Source organism: Orycteropus afer, unplaced genomic scaffold, assembly GCF_000298275.1.
Source record: "Orycteropus afer afer isolate SDZICR_OR568_19922 unplaced genomic scaffold, OryAfe1.0 scaffold00178, whole genome shotgun sequence".
NCBI classification, from domain to species: domain Eukaryota; kingdom Metazoa; phylum Chordata; class Mammalia; order Tubulidentata; family Orycteropodidae; genus Orycteropus; species Orycteropus afer.
In genome coordinates, this window is record NW_006921765.1 from 6,298,404 (window position 1) to 6,315,323 (window position 16,920).

At 47.4% G+C, this 16,920-nt stretch overlaps 2 protein-coding genes across 2 annotated transcripts; one reads left to right on the forward strand and one right to left on the reverse strand.

The window, feature by feature from the left end:
* Positions 1 to 1,873: 1,873 nt before the first annotated feature.
* FOXRED1 (FAD dependent oxidoreductase domain containing 1) lies at positions 1,874 to 10,748 on the reverse strand. The gene is made up of 11 exons (XM_007947234.1): positions 10,664 to 10,748; positions 7,464 to 7,684; positions 6,612 to 6,722; positions 6,238 to 6,356; positions 4,797 to 4,891; positions 4,390 to 4,491; positions 4,004 to 4,080; positions 3,660 to 3,820; positions 3,335 to 3,464; positions 3,015 to 3,119; positions 1,874 to 2,128 (listed from the first exon to the last, which is right to left on the reverse strand). The coding sequence occupies exons 1-11, from the start codon at positions 10,746 to 10,748 to the stop codon at positions 1,874 to 1,876; spliced, it is 1,461 nt and encodes a 486-aa protein (XP_007945425.1).
* A 429-nt stretch (positions 10,749 to 11,177) lies between these two features.
* Positions 11,178 to 16,209, forward strand: SRPRA (SRP receptor subunit alpha). Its single transcript, XM_007947235.2, has 14 exons — positions 11,178 to 11,294; positions 11,916 to 11,999; positions 12,288 to 12,451; positions 12,566 to 12,726; positions 12,981 to 13,143; positions 13,278 to 13,431; positions 13,880 to 13,971; positions 14,070 to 14,188; positions 14,336 to 14,422; positions 14,697 to 14,869; positions 14,976 to 15,189; positions 15,568 to 15,731; positions 15,813 to 15,911; positions 16,081 to 16,209. Exons 1-14 carry the CDS (start codon positions 11,178 to 11,180, stop codon positions 16,207 to 16,209), a joined length of 1,920 nt encoding a protein of 639 aa, XP_007945426.1.
* Positions 16,210 to 16,920: the final 711 nt, after the last annotated feature.

Here is a 16,920-nt window from a genome sequence, read left to right on the forward strand (position 1 = left end):
ACAGGGAGGAGACGAGAGAACTTTTTATGGTCGGAGGTGTAATGTGGGGCATGAAACTAAATGTACATGAACTATTGTGAGTAAAACAAATTTGCTTCGTAAATTTGGACCCACATAACAATAAAAAATTAAAAAAAAAAAATGGCTTCCCTCCCGGTTCCTTTCTTGCCCCCTACTCTTCTATTCTCCTGGGTGATGCCATCCTCTTCCATCATGTTCACATCTCGATATACAGTCCACCATACATAGATGGTGCCACACCGATAAACCCAACCCCTATCACGTATTTCCACCTGGAAATCTATTACAGACACTCTGCACTCAGCAGGTCCCAAACTATTTATTCCATCCTCAAACTGCTCTTCCCTGGTGTTCCTCATCTCTATGAAAAGCCAGCTGTCTAAGCCAGAAACCTGAAGGTGTGACTTGATCCTATTTCTTGTTGATACTGTTTATCACTATGTCCTTAACCATTCCTGGACTGATCTGATCCTCACTTTGATAGTTTATGCACCCATTATCTCTGCCATTGCAGGTCCAGTCTCTCAAGCAGCCTTGCTGCCTTCTGCCCTCATATCTTAAGTCGTCACCACAAAATAGTCAAGAGTGACCTTTCTAAAGAGAAATCTGATCATGTCACTTGTCACCCATGGGATAAAACCTAAGTGTCTTAGCATAATTCTTCAGCACTTGTTCCCTGATTTACTTCTTGCCATCCCCTGCTTTTACTCCATGATGCAGCATAACCAATCGCTTATAATTCCTTGAATCTTCCCAATTCTTGCTTCTGGCTCTTTATATATGGTTTTACCTCAGCCTGGAATCTGTTCTTCCCTGCTACCCCCATGCACTTTGTTAAACTGTTTATTCACCCTTTAGGTTTAGTTCAGAGGTCAACTTCCCTGGCAAGCTTCATGGACAAAGTCTGTTCCTACTTCCCTTCCCCCTCCCAGCCTGGATGAGGTATCCATGTTCTGTACTGACCCTGAGCCTGTAATCGATCACACTGTATGTGATCTAAGAGCCAGGAGGTGGGCAGAGATAAGAAAGCACCGGTGAAAGCAGAGACTATGCTTCGCTTGCTGGCATTTGTATCTCCAATATCTAGCCCTGGGCTTTGCCAAGAGTAGAGGCTGAATAAATGCTGGGTGAATAGATGAACAAATCCATCCTTTCTCCCTACAACCTCAACCCCATAGAACTGTGGAAATTCAGGCACTACCTTGCAAATAACATGTCTAATATCTAGAACCTAAGAAAGCTCCTGGGAGGGGGAGGTGTGATTCCTTATTCCTGGTATCAAAGCTTAGTGGGGTGCTGCAGAGGCTACTGCCATGAGGTGAAGAGTGGAAAGGAACAGAAGACTGGAAGGAAGGAATGAAAATTTATTGACTGGTAAGCAAATTGAACAGACAAGTCAATAATCTGGACTCAGGCTCCTCCAGAGCGTTCACTTATCTGGCCTTGGTTGGGCCTGCAAGGAGAATCAATGGCAGTCTTTCTATACCAGTTCTGGGCCATGGTCCTTAGGACTCCTGAGTGTTCTGTCCAGTTGGATTGCCTTGGTGGGTGGCATCAACCTCAGCCAGGGATCAGTCCTAGGGTCCTGCCCATCACTCTCTGTTAGCCTGGGCCTCAGGAGCAAAACTCCAGAGCCTGCACCCAGCCTCTCTTCCCAGTCACATGAGGGCAGAATGATCTGGATGAGAGGAGAACAAGATGAGGGAAGTGAGTTGAGGTACCAGGTATGGCTGTTATACCCACCCTGAGGGAGAATGGTGAGGAACTGGGCAGTGAAGGGGACTGAACACAGGCCAAATCTAGAGCCAAGGGTTATGGGTGGGGATTGGGGCCCACGGCACAGCTTACCAGCTCAGATGACATTGGACTCCTGGACCTTTTCTCCCAAGTAAAAGCGGCTGAAGAGGAAGGGGCTCAGGTTGATGGTCTGGAAGCTGCCTTCCAGCACCATCTCTGCCACAGCTCGCCCCACACCAGGGGCCTGCTGGAGCCCATGACCACTGAAGCCCGTAGCAAAGTACATGTTGACAACTAGTGGGTGGGGGCCCACCACACCATTCTGGTCAAAGGTGTTGTAGTCGTAATAGCCGGCCCAAGCGCGCTGAACCTGCAGATGTACAAGCTGGGTTGTTGGAGACCAAGAAAAAGACCCCCAAAGAACCTGATTGCAAGGCACATGTTCTAATTACAGTTAAGAGATGGCAAGGCCTCTCTTATGGTTAAATGTTTGCTTTAAGAGATAGCAAGGCCTCTCCTACAGTTGAATGCTTGTTTGGCTTCAGCTTTGTGTTCCTGGGGCGGAACGCTGCCCCAGCAGAATGTTTGCTAACCTGTTTCCCTGGAATAATGTTTTGCGCCCTAAGAATAGTATACCTTGGAAACCAATCTTTAGAATCATGTTATGTTTTAGAATGATGTATCTTAGTGATTATTTGCTAATCCTGCAAGAGATAGTAACCTAATTAATTATCCAATACATTTGGACATGGGAAAATGCCTTTGGGTATGGGAAAGAGTAAAACTTTAACTTTTAATTAATAACTGATTGTTATAAGGAAATATTTGATTTTACTGTAGAAGAATATTTGATTGAATACTTGATTGTTTTAAAGAAATATCAAGAGTAACGATGTAATTGTATGCTTATGTATAAATAAAGCAGAGCGGATGCATCAGGGGTTACTCTCGCAGAATATGCAGGGCGTCCGCCTGGTCCCCGTTCCTTTTTTAAAAAAACCATTAATCCTTTCGTGTTGCTTCATTTTGTGACCTGTGTGGTTTTGCCGGACATGGCACTGGGTTCTTAGAAAGGCTGCAGATATGCTCAGCCCTCACTCCTGACCAAGGGTAAGAATACCATATCCTCTACCATCTGCTAAGGGTCGACAGATGTGAGGTCAGCAGTTGAGGTGGTGGGAGCATGGCAGTGGACAGGAAGTCCAAGGGGGCTGAGGTTTTCCAGTGTCATCTGTCCTGTCCAATGTCAGAGTTACCTTCAGAGTCTCAAAAGCTGGTACTCTCTGAGCCAAATGGGGCCACACCTTTTCTTGGAAGAAATCATGGTCCACTTCCAGGTTCCCTGGGTCTGGTTCCTCCTCCTGCGGTAAAAGGTAAGGACAAGGCTTATTTTGCCTGGGACCTGAGGGCAGACCAGACCACAGACTCCTTTATCAATCTCCTAGAAGGTGGAGGATGGGAGAAAAGATCCCAACTCTACCTCAATAATACAACTCAGGGCCCTTCAAAGAGTCTGACTCCTTAATGACAAAAGGTCTGTGTCTCTTTCCTAGCACCGCTTACCCACTTATATTACCTCAGTGGGGCTACGGCCGCCTAGGTAGTTGTTGCCTAGTCCTTCCCGACGAAAATAGGCTCCACTGGTGTCTGCAACAAGTGGCGTCTCCAGGCCTGGTCCCTGGGGGCAGTGCCATAAGTACACATACCTGCCACAATCAGGAGGGTCAGGAAATCGAGAGGACAGCCCAGCCAACGGCCCCACCCTGTCACACATGTCCACACACACAACTTTAATATTATTTCCTTCCTTCTCTCATCCCCGGCGTATACGTGCACACATAACTTTAATATCATGTCTTCCTTCTTTCACCAGCCTCTTTAGCTGCCCTGAGGGGAGTTACCTTTTCCTTGGCTCCACAGGGAGTTTGGTGCCCTGCAGGGTGCCAGGGGGCCCCTTCCCAATACCAGCCAGCTCTGCGATCTGTCCAGACCAGGCTCCTGCTGCATTGATCACTAGGGCACACTCCACAGGCTGGTACTCTAGGCTGTGGTCCATCTTTACCTGTAGGCATCAGAGGGTGAGTGGAGGGAGGGCATTGGCCAGACACTGGGCACCATGAAAAATACATTTCTTCTGGAACCTAAGTTTACCCGAAAGCAGGTGAGGGAAAGTCAGTACACAGAGAGTCATTACCTTCATTGTCCCTTCACTCTGGTAAGGAAGATACTTAGAAGAGGAACTTACGTGGACTTCATAAATCCTTTTCAAAGTGACCTCTTCCCCGCTCATGTCCTCCACGTGGCTGGATGAAGAGATGAAACCTACAGCAAAGAGAAAATAAAGAATACACCTCAAGGCCTAGAATGGGATAGAGAGGAAGCAAATGGAAATCGGGGAGTTAGATGAGCTTGGGCATGCTCAGGAGAGGACAGGGCTGAAATTTTCAGTTCATGAAGAAGTCCAAGTCAGGAGCTGAAAGTAAGGATGCCTTAAGACCACACTTAAGAGGAGAGAACTCTCTCCCACCCCCACAACGCTTGCTAAGCCTGAGAGTGAGAAAATCCAACTTGGTCAGAGCTATACCCTGGTTTGTAGAGGAAACAGCAATGGGCATGGGGCTTCAGACTCACGAGTGACCTCTCCCTGGCAGAAAAGGACTCCCATAGACTGGATCTTTCGCCGAAGTCCCTGTAGCAAACACCAGGGGTCAAACCAACCTTCGTCCTCCATTCCTGTGATGAGAAAAAAAGAACTCACGAAAGGGCACTAGGACTCCTCTTCTAATGTATTTCCTGCTTCTTGTCCATTCCCCCCCAACTCCTCTCTCAGACTTAGAAATTAGAGAAGGTCATCTTGACCAACTGGACCAGAGTCAAATCAGACAGAGAGCCAGTATCACCCAGGGGAGGCCCTGCTGGTCAGGAAGGAAATGTTCCTCTTTAAGCTTGGTTGTAGGGCACTGAGACTTCTAACCTGAGGTGTTCCTCAACCCCTGACCTTCAGGAAAAGTACTGTCCCCTCTCCAAGCAAGTGTCACCGTAAGAAGCCAGTGCTACTCCCTCCGTGTTTATCCAGGGAAACTTGTTCCGAAGCTGCTCAGGAGACATCAGACAAACTTTGGCTCCTTCCTGCCTGAGAGAAACGTGGTCTATGTATCTGAGAAAGGGTGAATGTGTACAGGGGGAGCATACGGACCTCTCTGTGAGTGGTGATTTCAGCTCATTCATGCCACTTCTTGACCCGAAATTTTTCCTCATTGCTGAATGGGGAAACCCTAGTCAAGTCTCTTTAGCACCGGGTTCCTCTTTCATGTCCAAACTCTAGTCTCCCTTTAGCCACACTAAACTCCTTGTCATCCTCTAAATATTCATGTTCTTTTACAACATGGTGTGTAACTTTGTCCCTTCATTTCTGCCTGGAATGGCTTTCCTCTCCACTCTGTAGAATAATTTTGTTCATTAGTACAAGTACCTTCTCTGTGATGCTGTCCCAAAAGGTGATCACTCTCAAGCCAGACTGCCTGGTTCAAATCCCAGCACTATCACATTCTAGCTCCTAGTGCCTCAGTTTTACCATATGTAAAATAGGGATGTTCTAATGATTAAACGAGTTAATAGCTGTAAAGCATTTATGACAATACATGTTACTCATTGCTGTCAAGTCAATTCTGACTCACTGTGACCCATGCATTATACAGGAGAACTGCTTCATAAGGTTTTCCTGGCTGTAATCTTTATGGAAGCAGACTCCCAGGCCCTTCTTCCACAGCCTTGCTGGGTGGCTTCAGACCACTAACCTTTTAGTAGTAAAGCGAAAATCATTTGTGCCATCCAGGAAAGTTCCTGTCACTAGTAGGACTTTTATTTTTTGTTCATTAAAAATAAAAATAAATGAAGTTCCCAGCCACTGTAACGTAGCACAAAAATGCCCATTCTTGACTAATGACAAGAATCATTAGGGCAGGGGTTGGTGAATTCTGCTTGTCAGCCAAATCTGGCCCACTGCTTGCTTTTGTAAAGTTTTATTGGAATATGGCCACATTCATTCATTTGCATATTATCTATGGCTGCTTTTGTGTAACAATAGCAAAATTGACTGGTTCTAACAGGGACCGTATGACCTGTAAAATGTAAAATATTTATGGAAAAAGTAGGACCCCTGACTTAAGGTTCTTGTTAAAAAAACAGATTCGTAGAGAATTCTCCTACCTAGAATTTCTAATTTCGTAGATCTGATATATGCCAAGGATGATCCTGATGATGTGGCACATTATGGAATCCCTTGGGCAGGACTTTCCCCACTCCAGTACTATAGCACTGACCCAAGGTACCCAAGGTACCCAAGGTCTGTATATATCTGACTTGCCTGATGGACTGAGTTCCTCAAGAACTGGGCCATGTCCTGTCAACTCTATTGTCTAAGCTGCCTGACTTGGTGCAGGAGCTCATTGAGGGCACGAGGCTGAGCCCGGCACCCACCTCTGCACCTTCACATTGCATTCCATGATTGCAGCACCCTCTTCTGAAGCCAGCAAGAGATAGCCTGAGGGGTTGAACTGGAGGTCCAGGGGAGGGTCATCGACTATACCCAGGTACTCCTGTGTGTGAAGAAAAGCTCCTCAAAGAAGCTGCTTTAAAGAAGGGACATTTTTAAAAGAATATTCCTGGCTTCCTCATCAACAGCTCCCTCAAAACCAGAGAGAAACGCTACGTTAGGTACCCCCACTGGGAAAAAAAAAAACCAGGGGCTGCCACCTATAACTATTCCTATGAGCCCCTAGCTAGCTGGGCTGTTCCTCTCTCTGTTAGAGGAAGGGTCACCACTCCAACCCTCCAAATGTCACTACACATACATTGATGTTCCGTAGAAAGTTGGCTGAGAAAAGGGAGAGCTGGATGTTCTCAGGCATCGAGAACTGTTGACGAATCCCTCCTACAGAAAGTCCTGTGGAGGCCTGTGAATACTGTGGAAAGGAAAAGACAAGTCAAGGTAGACCAGTATTCTGTTACATGTTAACAGAATACTGTAATAGTAGTTGTGAGTTATACAACTTAAATGAAAGAAGGGTCCTACTCATAAGGAGTTTATAAACTAAGAGGAGTTGAGGTTGACAACCCATATGCAAGTCAACCAGCAGCCTGAAGAGAACAAATAATTTATCAAAATCCTTATTAGCAGTTGTGCAGAGCAGAGAAGGTCAATTATCTAAAAAGGGTTAGGCATGGTGGTACAAAACTATAATGGCCTGGAAGTCCAAAGGCAGGAGTTTAACATTTAATCTACCAGTTGCAAAACAGAAGGACATGACCAAAGTAGCAAAACTGATGGCTAGCTGGCAGTAACAAATTAGAATGAAAGTGTACAAACCTCAGAAGTAAAGAACCTAAGAGAGGGAGATTAGGATAGGTCTTTGCATTAATTATAGTTTCAACAAAGGCCCTCTTGGCCAGGTTTGTGAAATCTCAAAGGTCCAACATTGTGAAATCTGCTTTTACAAAATACCAGTTTACTGCCAAGGCTCTTGCTTTGAGGGAGGAATAATGTGGGACTATTTCTCAACAAGGTCCAAAACAAGGTTCCTGCCCTTTGGATTCTTCAAGACTGAGGCCCTTCCTTGTCCCCCCTCCCCTCATCCCTAGAGTTTTTAATAAAATAAGACTTCCTTCTTGCCCCACTCATGCCTCTGTCCCATCCCAGACCTCACCGTGTGGTCCCGTTCCACCACCAGCACCCGAATGGCACCTTGCTTCTTCTCCAACCTCTTCAGCCAATAGGCCACAGACAGGCCAAGCACCCCACCTCCCACAATCACTACATCCGCGTGTTCAGGGGGCAGGTGGCTGGTGTCATACAGTGGATCCCAGGCCCCTCCAGGCAGGATTGACTGAATCTTCTTCTTAATCTCAGACACCTTTCCATCCCAATCTGTGGAAAGTAGTTATGGTCAAAGAGGCCACACACATCCTTTCCCTGTGGCAGGGAGATGGGAGATGGAGGATGGGCACAGAGAAAGGTGGGCTAGAGAGAGACTGAGCTGGCGGTTCCCATTGTCATCCTCCTCTCACACCTTTGCTGTATGGTCTATGCCATCAGTCTCTCTTCCTTTTCACACCTCCTGCTCAGCATGCAAGACTCAACTTTCTAAAATTAATACTCCATACTCTCTCTCTAGGTTAGGGGAGTCACACATATTTATCTCCTGTGCAGTCCTCTCTCTCCTGAGCTCCAGATATGTATCTTCAACTGACTTGTTGTCTCAACCTGGATGAACCAGGCCGCTGGACTAGAAGCCCTGCTATGCCCCAAGCTGCACCACCCTCTGAAGCACGGCCCTTCTGAGGGTAGCACCTTAGCCTGATACCCATCACTACCAACAGTCCTACATTCATGTTCTGTCTATTATCAAGTCCTGAATACTTTATCTCCTATTTGTGATTGCCTCAATCTGCCCCTTTTTCCATCTTTGCTTTCACCATCCTAGACCAAGCCACTCTAACCTCACCTGGCCTCACATGAAAAAGCATCCTTCCTCTTTCCTACCCTACCTGTGTTCCCAATCTCTCTCCTAACCTCACAACTAGAATGAGCTTTTCTAAACAATGATTTGACCACATACCTCCTGGCTTAAAACCTTCCAATGGCATTCTATTACTTAAAAGTTCAAAAGCTTTGACACTGCAGTCTGGCTCCTGTCCTTTTGCATTGGGCTGTTTCATTTGGGTCCTTGATGGTACCTTACTTCTACCAGAGAAGCTGCATATGTTCTTTCTGCTGGCAAACTGTTCACTCCTTTGCCTAGTTAGTGGCTTGCTTCCTTCAGATTTCAGCTCAGTTATCACTTCCTTAGAGAAGCTCTTCCTGACCCCTAGACTGTGTCAAATTCTCCCATCACACTTTCAGTTTCATAGTTCTGTGAATTGTCCTTTACAGCATGTGACATGTTTGCAACTTTGTCATTTTTATTTGTGATTGCCTCACACTGCCAAGAGGGTAGGGAATACATCTACTTTATTCACCACTGAAAATCTCCTGCCTAACTATAATATCTGGCACATCACATGTGCTCATTACCAAACCAAAACCAAACCAGTTGCCATGTACTCGATTTCAACTCATGGTGACCCCATGTAAATCAGAGCAGAACTGTACCCCGCAGGGTTTTCAATCACTGATTTTTTGGAAATAGATCACCAGCCTTTTGTGGTGTGATGGATCACTTTTATATGGCTTTTCTAGCCATGGTCTTCTAACTTCCACCAAAAGATTGGGTGGGTCTATGCAAACAAGGTGTGTGGCATTCTTTTGGGGAGTGAGACTATGCAAATAAGTTGTATGGAACCCTAATGAGGGAATTGGTCAGTTCTGCCATCCTGCCAGGCTTAAAATGAGCCATCCCAGAGGCAGAAAGGGGACCTCATGACTCTAAGAAAGAAAAGCCAGGAGTGGAGTGTGTCCTTTGGATCTAGGATCCCTGTATTGAGAACCTCTTAGACCCAGGAGACAGAGAGAGAGCTGTAACATTAGGGATGGTGAAATGCAGCAGTAGCAGAGCCAGGAGACTGGTAGGAGACTGGCTTCCTGACCTACAAAATGAGAAAGCTTAGTACCTTTGGGCAGAAGGCATGCAGGCGGAGTGGGGGTACCTCTGAGCAGTTACTGGTGCAACTAAAGAGCTTTGTAACACCTGCTTGAACAGGGCAGAGGCTGAGAGGCTGAGGGTCACAAAGAATTGTACCCTGAATGGTTTCTGATCCTGGATTGTACCCTGTTATTTCCCTAATAAATCTCATAATCATGAATATGCCCTGAGTTTCATGTGGCCATTGCAATAAATTATCGAATCCAGCAGAGAAGTAGAGTACTGTGGGAGGGACAGTTGGTGTCAGAATTTGTAAAAAGGTTGGCAAGAGGAGGTATGTCTGACCTCTGCCTCAAAGGAATCACCCTTGGGCTGTTGATGCTGATAATAATTCTCCTTCCCCCTTGTGAAGTTAGAAGAGGTCAGATACCCTTGCCATTTTTACCTTTCTTCTGAGGTGCCTGTGGGTGGATTCAAACCACCAACCCGCTGGTCAGCAGCCAAGCCTGTTAACCATTTTAACACCTTGGGACTCCACAAGTGTCTTGAATAAGTGTCCTTTTGCAAGTCATACCTAACTCAAGAATCCCCAAGACTTCTCACTATTTTCAATATAACATCCAAACTCTTCTCAACAGCATTCAACTCCTTCTACACGGCCTTACTTTCCCTGTCCAAAGTACTTGTCATACTACTACTGAAACTCTCTGCTATGTAAGTGGTTTTTGCTAGTTCCTTGCAAAAGAACAATACTTTCCTCCTCTTACCCTTTGCTCAGTTCTCCATAGCCTGGAACATACACCCTACTCAAATGAATAAACATTATTTTTAGGGTTGGTCTCAGTTCCTACTTGCTCCATATGCTTCTACAATTATACTAGCTTCAGGGCCTAGCAGTGCAAGGCTTTCTTGAATTGGGTTCTATCTAGCCCTGAACTGGTCTATCATCTATTGAAGTCTTCCATCACCAGCTACTCTCCAGGCACATATTGACACATATTGACTCTTCTTCCTTCCTTCATGGTCACAGCACTAAGCATAGCACTCTGCACGCGAGCACATCTAATGCACATCTTGTAACCAATATATCAGCCTGGCTCCTTGTTATTCTGTGGTAAACTGAGGCACAAAATGATTTGGGATTTGTCACCTGAGAAGGGCTGCATAGGGATCCACACACCTTCCCAGACCCTACATGGCTCTGGTAGTCTGATTCTCACCCTCCTCTCCCAGCTGACCCTGTCTTCCCATCGTGGGCCAGTCTTGAAGGTCCTAGTGGGAGAGGCACCCAGAGCCACGCTATCCCCTGCTGCTCTCTACTTTACCCAGAGTGGAGCCTCCTCTGCGTGTGCCAAACCTTCGGGCCACAAAGCCCCGGCACAGGCCAAGCTGCAGCGCCCTTCGGAGCATGGCACCTGCGAGTGGTACCTCTGCGTGCTGCACCCAGCTCCCAAGACCCGTCACCAAGCTGCGGTCATTGACCCGCGCCACAGGTGGTCCAAGATAGTGCGCTCATTGGGCAGAGGCCGCTACGTTCCGGTTTGTTTCCTCCGGGTTTCCCCACCCCCCAACTCCACACTTATAGGTCTCCGTATTCGCGTGGACTTGCTTGTCGCCTTCTGTCCATGCCCGATCCCCAACAACCATTGGCTAGCTTCGGGTGTACGTAAGCCTTCCGCGACCTCGAGTGGGTGGGGAGGGCGATTCTGAGCGGAAGTGCGGCCGAGCTCGTTTCCGGGGCCGCTGGTGTGACGTGTCCCGCGCTTGGCGCAGCAGGAAGCGGCGGGGACCGTGGCCTGAGTTCCCAGCGGCGGCCCTAGCTCCTCTCCTGCTGCCGCCATGCTCGACTTCTTCACCATTTTCTCCAAAGGTGGCCTTGTGCTCTGGTGCTTCCAGGGCGTGAGCGATTCATGCACCGGGCCCGTTAACGCGCTGATTCGTTCCGTGCTGCTTCAGGTACCGCCCCCGCGGGATCAGAACTCCGTGATCTCCCTCCCAGACCCCCTGTCTATCGTCCCCGTCGACCGAGCCCGCGCCTTACTCCCACCTTCTCCACCCACCTCGTATTGGCCACTCACCGATAACTGCGACTCCATCCACTTCTTTCTCTTGTCTCCTTCAGACCACCCCCAACATCGGGACGCCCACCCACTTAGGTTTTTGGAATCCCAGCCGCATTCCTGCTCCTCTTAGAACCTCTGCTTATGTCATTCACCCCTCTTCGTCTTGCCAGAAGCTCGGCTTTCTGTTGTTTCGAAGGCTGAGTGATGATAGATGGGGGAACAAAGTGTAAATAGTGTACAGCTGCTAGTAGATCTGTTTATAAGAGGACTTCTTCCCTTTCGGCTCCCACGTGTCTGTACTTCCCTTTCACCTTCTCCTCATCTCTCTCTAACTTGGTATCTCGTTTTCTCCCTGGGGGAATGCTAAAGAGACGTGCCTCAGCACCTCCCTTTCCAGGGGACCGGTTTGACTTTGGGAGAAGTGTCTGTTTTTCCCCCGAGGTACCTCCCGGATGGGGTGTTGAGTCTGGGTTTTCTGGGTTAGTTTGAACTCTGGGACATAATCTTTTTCCAGGAACGGGGAGGTAACAACTCCTTCACCCATGAGGCACTCACACTCAAGTATAAACTGGACAACCAGTTTGAACTGGTGTTTGTGGTAAGTGGGGATATTTTAGAGGGATAGTGATTATATTCTCAACATATTCCTGATTAAAAGAATCCCAATTAGTTGTATCCAGGAAATATGGTGAAGTAACTGAGAAAACTAAGAAGATGGGGGTGGGGGAGAAGCTCTTAGGCCCAGTCAGAGAGCTTGGCTGGTCCTCAAGTCAGGGAAACCTGCCAGGTGGCTGAGACATTTCTGGAGGCTTGGGTTGAGTTGGCTTCCCTCCTTCCCGGCTGGTGTGTAAGCAGATCTGTTGGCTCTGTTTCTTCCCCTGAACAGGTTGGTTTCCAGAAGATCCTAACACTGACCTATGTAGACAAATTGATAGATGATGTGCACCGGCTGTTTCGGGACAAGTACCGCACGGAGATCCAACAGCAGAGTGCTTTAAGTCTATTGAATGGCACCTTTGATTTCCAGAATGACTTCCTGCGCCTCCTTCGGTGAGAGGTCTCCCCTCTCCAAAGGGTTGTAAATTGTGTACTGAAAGACACTCTCCTAAATATGCTGGGGTCATGCACGGGTTAGAAAAACCAGCCATTCTCTTTTCTCTTCAGTGAAGCAGAAGAGAGCAGTAAGATCCGTGTTCCCACTACCATGAAGAAATTTGAAGATTCTGAAAAGGCTAAGAAACCTGTGAGGTCCATGATTGAGACACGTGGGGAAAAGCCCAAAGAAAAATCAAAGAACAACAAAAAAAAAGGGGGTAAGAAGGAAGGTAGGTTTGGGTTCCTTGGACATATTGGGGATTGAAAAACACTAATGTATTACTAAGGACTGAGATGGTCCCTGTCCTTTTATTATTACTTGCTCCCTACTCTTAGTCACATGGCCACAACACTTACCATCCCTAGTCATTGTGATCCCCAAGATGTTTGCTCCAAGTTTCCTCTTAAGGATGTGGAATAATTTTTTTCATTGTCTATTTTGTTGGGATTTGGCCTTTTTTCTCCAGTGAGTTTCTCCTAACAGGTTCTGATGGCAGCCCTTTGGCTCCCAGCAAAGCAGTCTCTGCAGAAAAGTCAGGTTTCCCAGTGGGGCCTGAGAATGGGGTAGAGCTTTCCAAAGAGGAGCTGGTACGCAGGAAGCGAGAGGAATTCATGCAGAAGCATGGGAGGGGTATGGAGAAGTCCAGGTGAGCATTCTTAACTTTCTCTCCTACCCTGTTACACACTTACTAGCCATGTGGGGGCAAGAAAGCTGTTGTCTCTGGCTTATGAATAGATTTTATACTTTCACCATAACCCTTTGCACCATAACCCTTTGCAGTAAGTCCATGAAGACAGACGCTACAAAGGAGAAGGGCAAAAAGGCACCCCGGGTGTGGGCATTGGGTGGCGGTGCTAACAAGGAAGTCTTGGATTATAGTACTCCCACCACCAATGGAACTCCTGAGGTTGCTCTGCCTGAGGACATCAACTTGGTAAGCAGCAATAGGGGGAAGAGAGAGGGTTGTTATTAATAAGAAACTGAGGAACTAGAGAATAGTGGGGCAAGAACTTAGAGAATAGTGGGGCAATACCTGAGGAATCCTAGTGGTGCAATGACTGCTAACTGAAAGATTGGTGGTTTGAGCCCACCCAATGACTTGATGGGAGAAAGACCTGGTGATCTGCTCCTGTAAAAACTACAGCCAGGAAAACCCTATGGGGCAATTTTGCTCCTTTGCATGAAATCCGTTTGAGTTGGAATTGACTCAACAGCACCTAAGAACAGTGTAGTAGGTGGATTGGAATGAGGGGGTGAGTTACATTGGGAGCTTCTCCAAATCAGAGAGCCAGAGCAATGTGGTAGGGTAAATCTTTGGCTTTTTGTCCTCAGGCATCTTAGTGTCCCTGACCCCATCTACTTCCTTTCCCAACATCCTCCAGATTCGAGGGACTGGGCCTGGGGGGCAGCTTCAGGATCTGGACTGCAGCAGCTCAGATGATGAAGGGGCCTCTCAAAGCACCACCAAACCTAGGTAGGGGCATTTCAAGTGGGGGATGATATGTATGCAGCAGAAGTGATGAGATTTTACCCACTGGTTTTGCGTGTATTCATGATTGCTTGTGCCTGCAGTGCTACAAAGGGAACTTTGGGTGGCATGTTTGGAATGCTGAAGGGCCTTGTGGGTTCCAAGAGCTTGAGTCGTGAAGACATGGAATCTGTTCTGGATAAGATGCGTGATCATCTCATTGGTAAGTCTGGAAGAATGGGTGCTGAGTCATGTTTATGGGGTAGGGATAGTTTGGGAGTAGAACTACTGAGTTTCTGAGCTGTATCCTAATGATTGTTCACTTTTGGCATGGCATTCATATAACGTCTGTTCCCCTTTCTGTCCTCAGCTAAGAATGTAGCGGCAGACATTGCGGTCCAGCTCTGTGAATCTGTTGCCAACAAGCTAGAAGGGAAGGTGATGGGGACATTTAGTAGTAAGTATCTCCCTAAAGTGCACAGTACTTGGGATTGTGCATACTGAGAGGAGCATAGGCCTCCATTCTTAAAAGATGTCTGACCATTACATAATCTAGTATTGCTGGGAGGATTAAATGAGTTAACGCTTGTGTAAAGTGCCAAGAACAGTACCAGGCATAGTCTGCATTCCAGACACAAAATCCTAGTTACCATCTAGTTCCCTCAGTTCAAAAAGGTGTGGGCCATTCTTGGAGGCCCTTCCTTGGGATTCATGGGTGTCCCTTCCCCTAGCGGTGACTTCTACAGTAAAGCAAGCTCTACAGGAGTCGCTGGTGCAGATTTTGCAGCCACAGCGCCGTGTGGACATGCTTCGGGACATTATGGATGCCCAGCGTCGCCAGCGCCCATATGTTGTCACCTTCTGTGGTGTTAATGGAGTGGGGAAGTCTACTAATCTTGCCAAGGTAGGTGCAGGTAGGTCCCCAGCCTGCCTCTGACATTACTTCTTCATGCTCCATGTCTTAGCAACCATGGTTCTAGGTGACATTTTTCTCTATCTGTTTTGCACAGATTTCCTTTTGGTTGTTAGAGAATGGCTTCAGTGTCCTCATTGCTGCCTGCGACACATTTCGTGCTGGGGCTGTGGAACAACTTCGCACACATACCCGGCGCTTGAGTGCCCTACACCCACCAGAGAATCACAGTGGCCGTACTATGGTGCAGTTGTTTGAAAAGGGCTATGGCAAGGATGCTGCCGGCATTGCCATGGAAGCTATTGCCTTTGGTACAGTGCACTGGAGACAGGAAGGCGTGGGGGCGTGTCTGGGCCCCTTTTCTGCCTTGGGTTCCTTTGACGTTTGCAGAGGATCAGGGTTACCATATCTTAATGTTAAATAACAGAAAGTTTTGGCATACTCTGCTTTTGGGTAATATGTGTTCCAGGCAAAATTCATACAGTCCAACCAAAGAAAACTGAATTTGGTGACTCTGTTTCCATCCTTTTCCTCAGTGTGCTTAGAGATGAGGTCCCCACCATTACCTTGTAACCAAATTCAGAGCCCAAGAAAATAAACAAGGATTTTTAATATAGCCAGGCTAGGAAGTTAGAATTGAGCACAAGTGATAGTCCCAGTGTTGAGTTGACCACTTTTTTTCTCTCTAGCACGTAACCAAGGCTTTGATGTGGTGCTGGTGGACACAGCTGGCCGCATGCAAGACAATGCCCCACTGATGACTGCCCTGGCCAAACTCATTACTGTCAATACACCTGACTTGGTGCTGTTTGTGGGGGAGGCCTTAGTAGGCAACGAGGCCGTGGATCAGCTGGTGAGGGCTAGAGCCTAGTACCCTTTCCAACCTCAGCTATGGCCAGTTAGGTGGTTCTAATACCACCTTTCTTTTTTCCAGGTCAAGTTCAACAGAGCCTTGGCTGACCATTCTATGGCTCAAACACCTCGGCTCATTGATGGCATTGTCCTTACCAAATTTGATACCATTGATGACAAGGTAAATATGGATAAAGGACTCAGGACAGAGCGAACATGGTGGGGGTGGATGAAGGGAATGCCAGTGCATTCATACGGGAGTTGTTTTAGTTCCAAAACCCTCTGGTACTGTGGGAGTGGGTGAAAAGAAGCAAGCTAAGTTGATTGGGTGTCCCCTTTCTGCACTTCAGGTGGGAGCTGCTATTTCTATGACGTACATCACAAGCAAACCCATTGTCTTTGTGGGTACTGGCCAGACCTACTGTGACCTACGCAGTCTCAACGCCAAGGCTGTAGTGGCTGCCCTCATGAAGGCTTAATGTGGCTCTTGCCGAATACCAAATTGCCGCTTCCCCCAACCCCTCCAGACCCCAATTCCTGTATCAAGAATGTGCTTTAGAGTATATAAGCAACTTGTCTTCAGAGTAGTAAAAAGGCAGAGTGAGGGGAGCTCCAGGGGATTGTAGCTCTTTGTGACCCCAGTCCCTGTCCAGCCTCCATCTGCTAGGATGGAGGGCCTAATCATGTTACAATCACTGCCCACTGACACCCACCCCCCATGGTACTCCCACCCTCCTCCTCAGGCCTTCTACTGGAGGCCTTCACTCTGCCTCCAGACTCAGTGTCTTTATAGCTTTGACCAATGGTTGGCAGACCCAACACCAGAGCTCTGCAATGTTGATATTCAAGAGACTCCTTGTGAGTCAGCTCTAGGTCTTGATAGGACATAGCTTTCAGGTCCCTGGGGCCAGGATGGCACCCACCTCACTGTGGCAGTATAAAGCCTGTTCTTAATTGCTGCTAATTCTGATGACTCCCACTCCAGTTCCCCAAAGCATCAACTAGGCCAGGTGATGTGTTACAACTGAGGGAAAGATGAGCCCCTGCTTCCCTTAGAAATAAAGGGAGCCAAGCTTCAGTGTTGCATTGGGCTTCTCAGCTCCACTCTTCCCCAACTCCTAGAATCTAGTAAGCTTTGCATGTTCCCCATCCTGGGAGAAAACTGTCAGAAAGGTATCCGTTGCCCCACC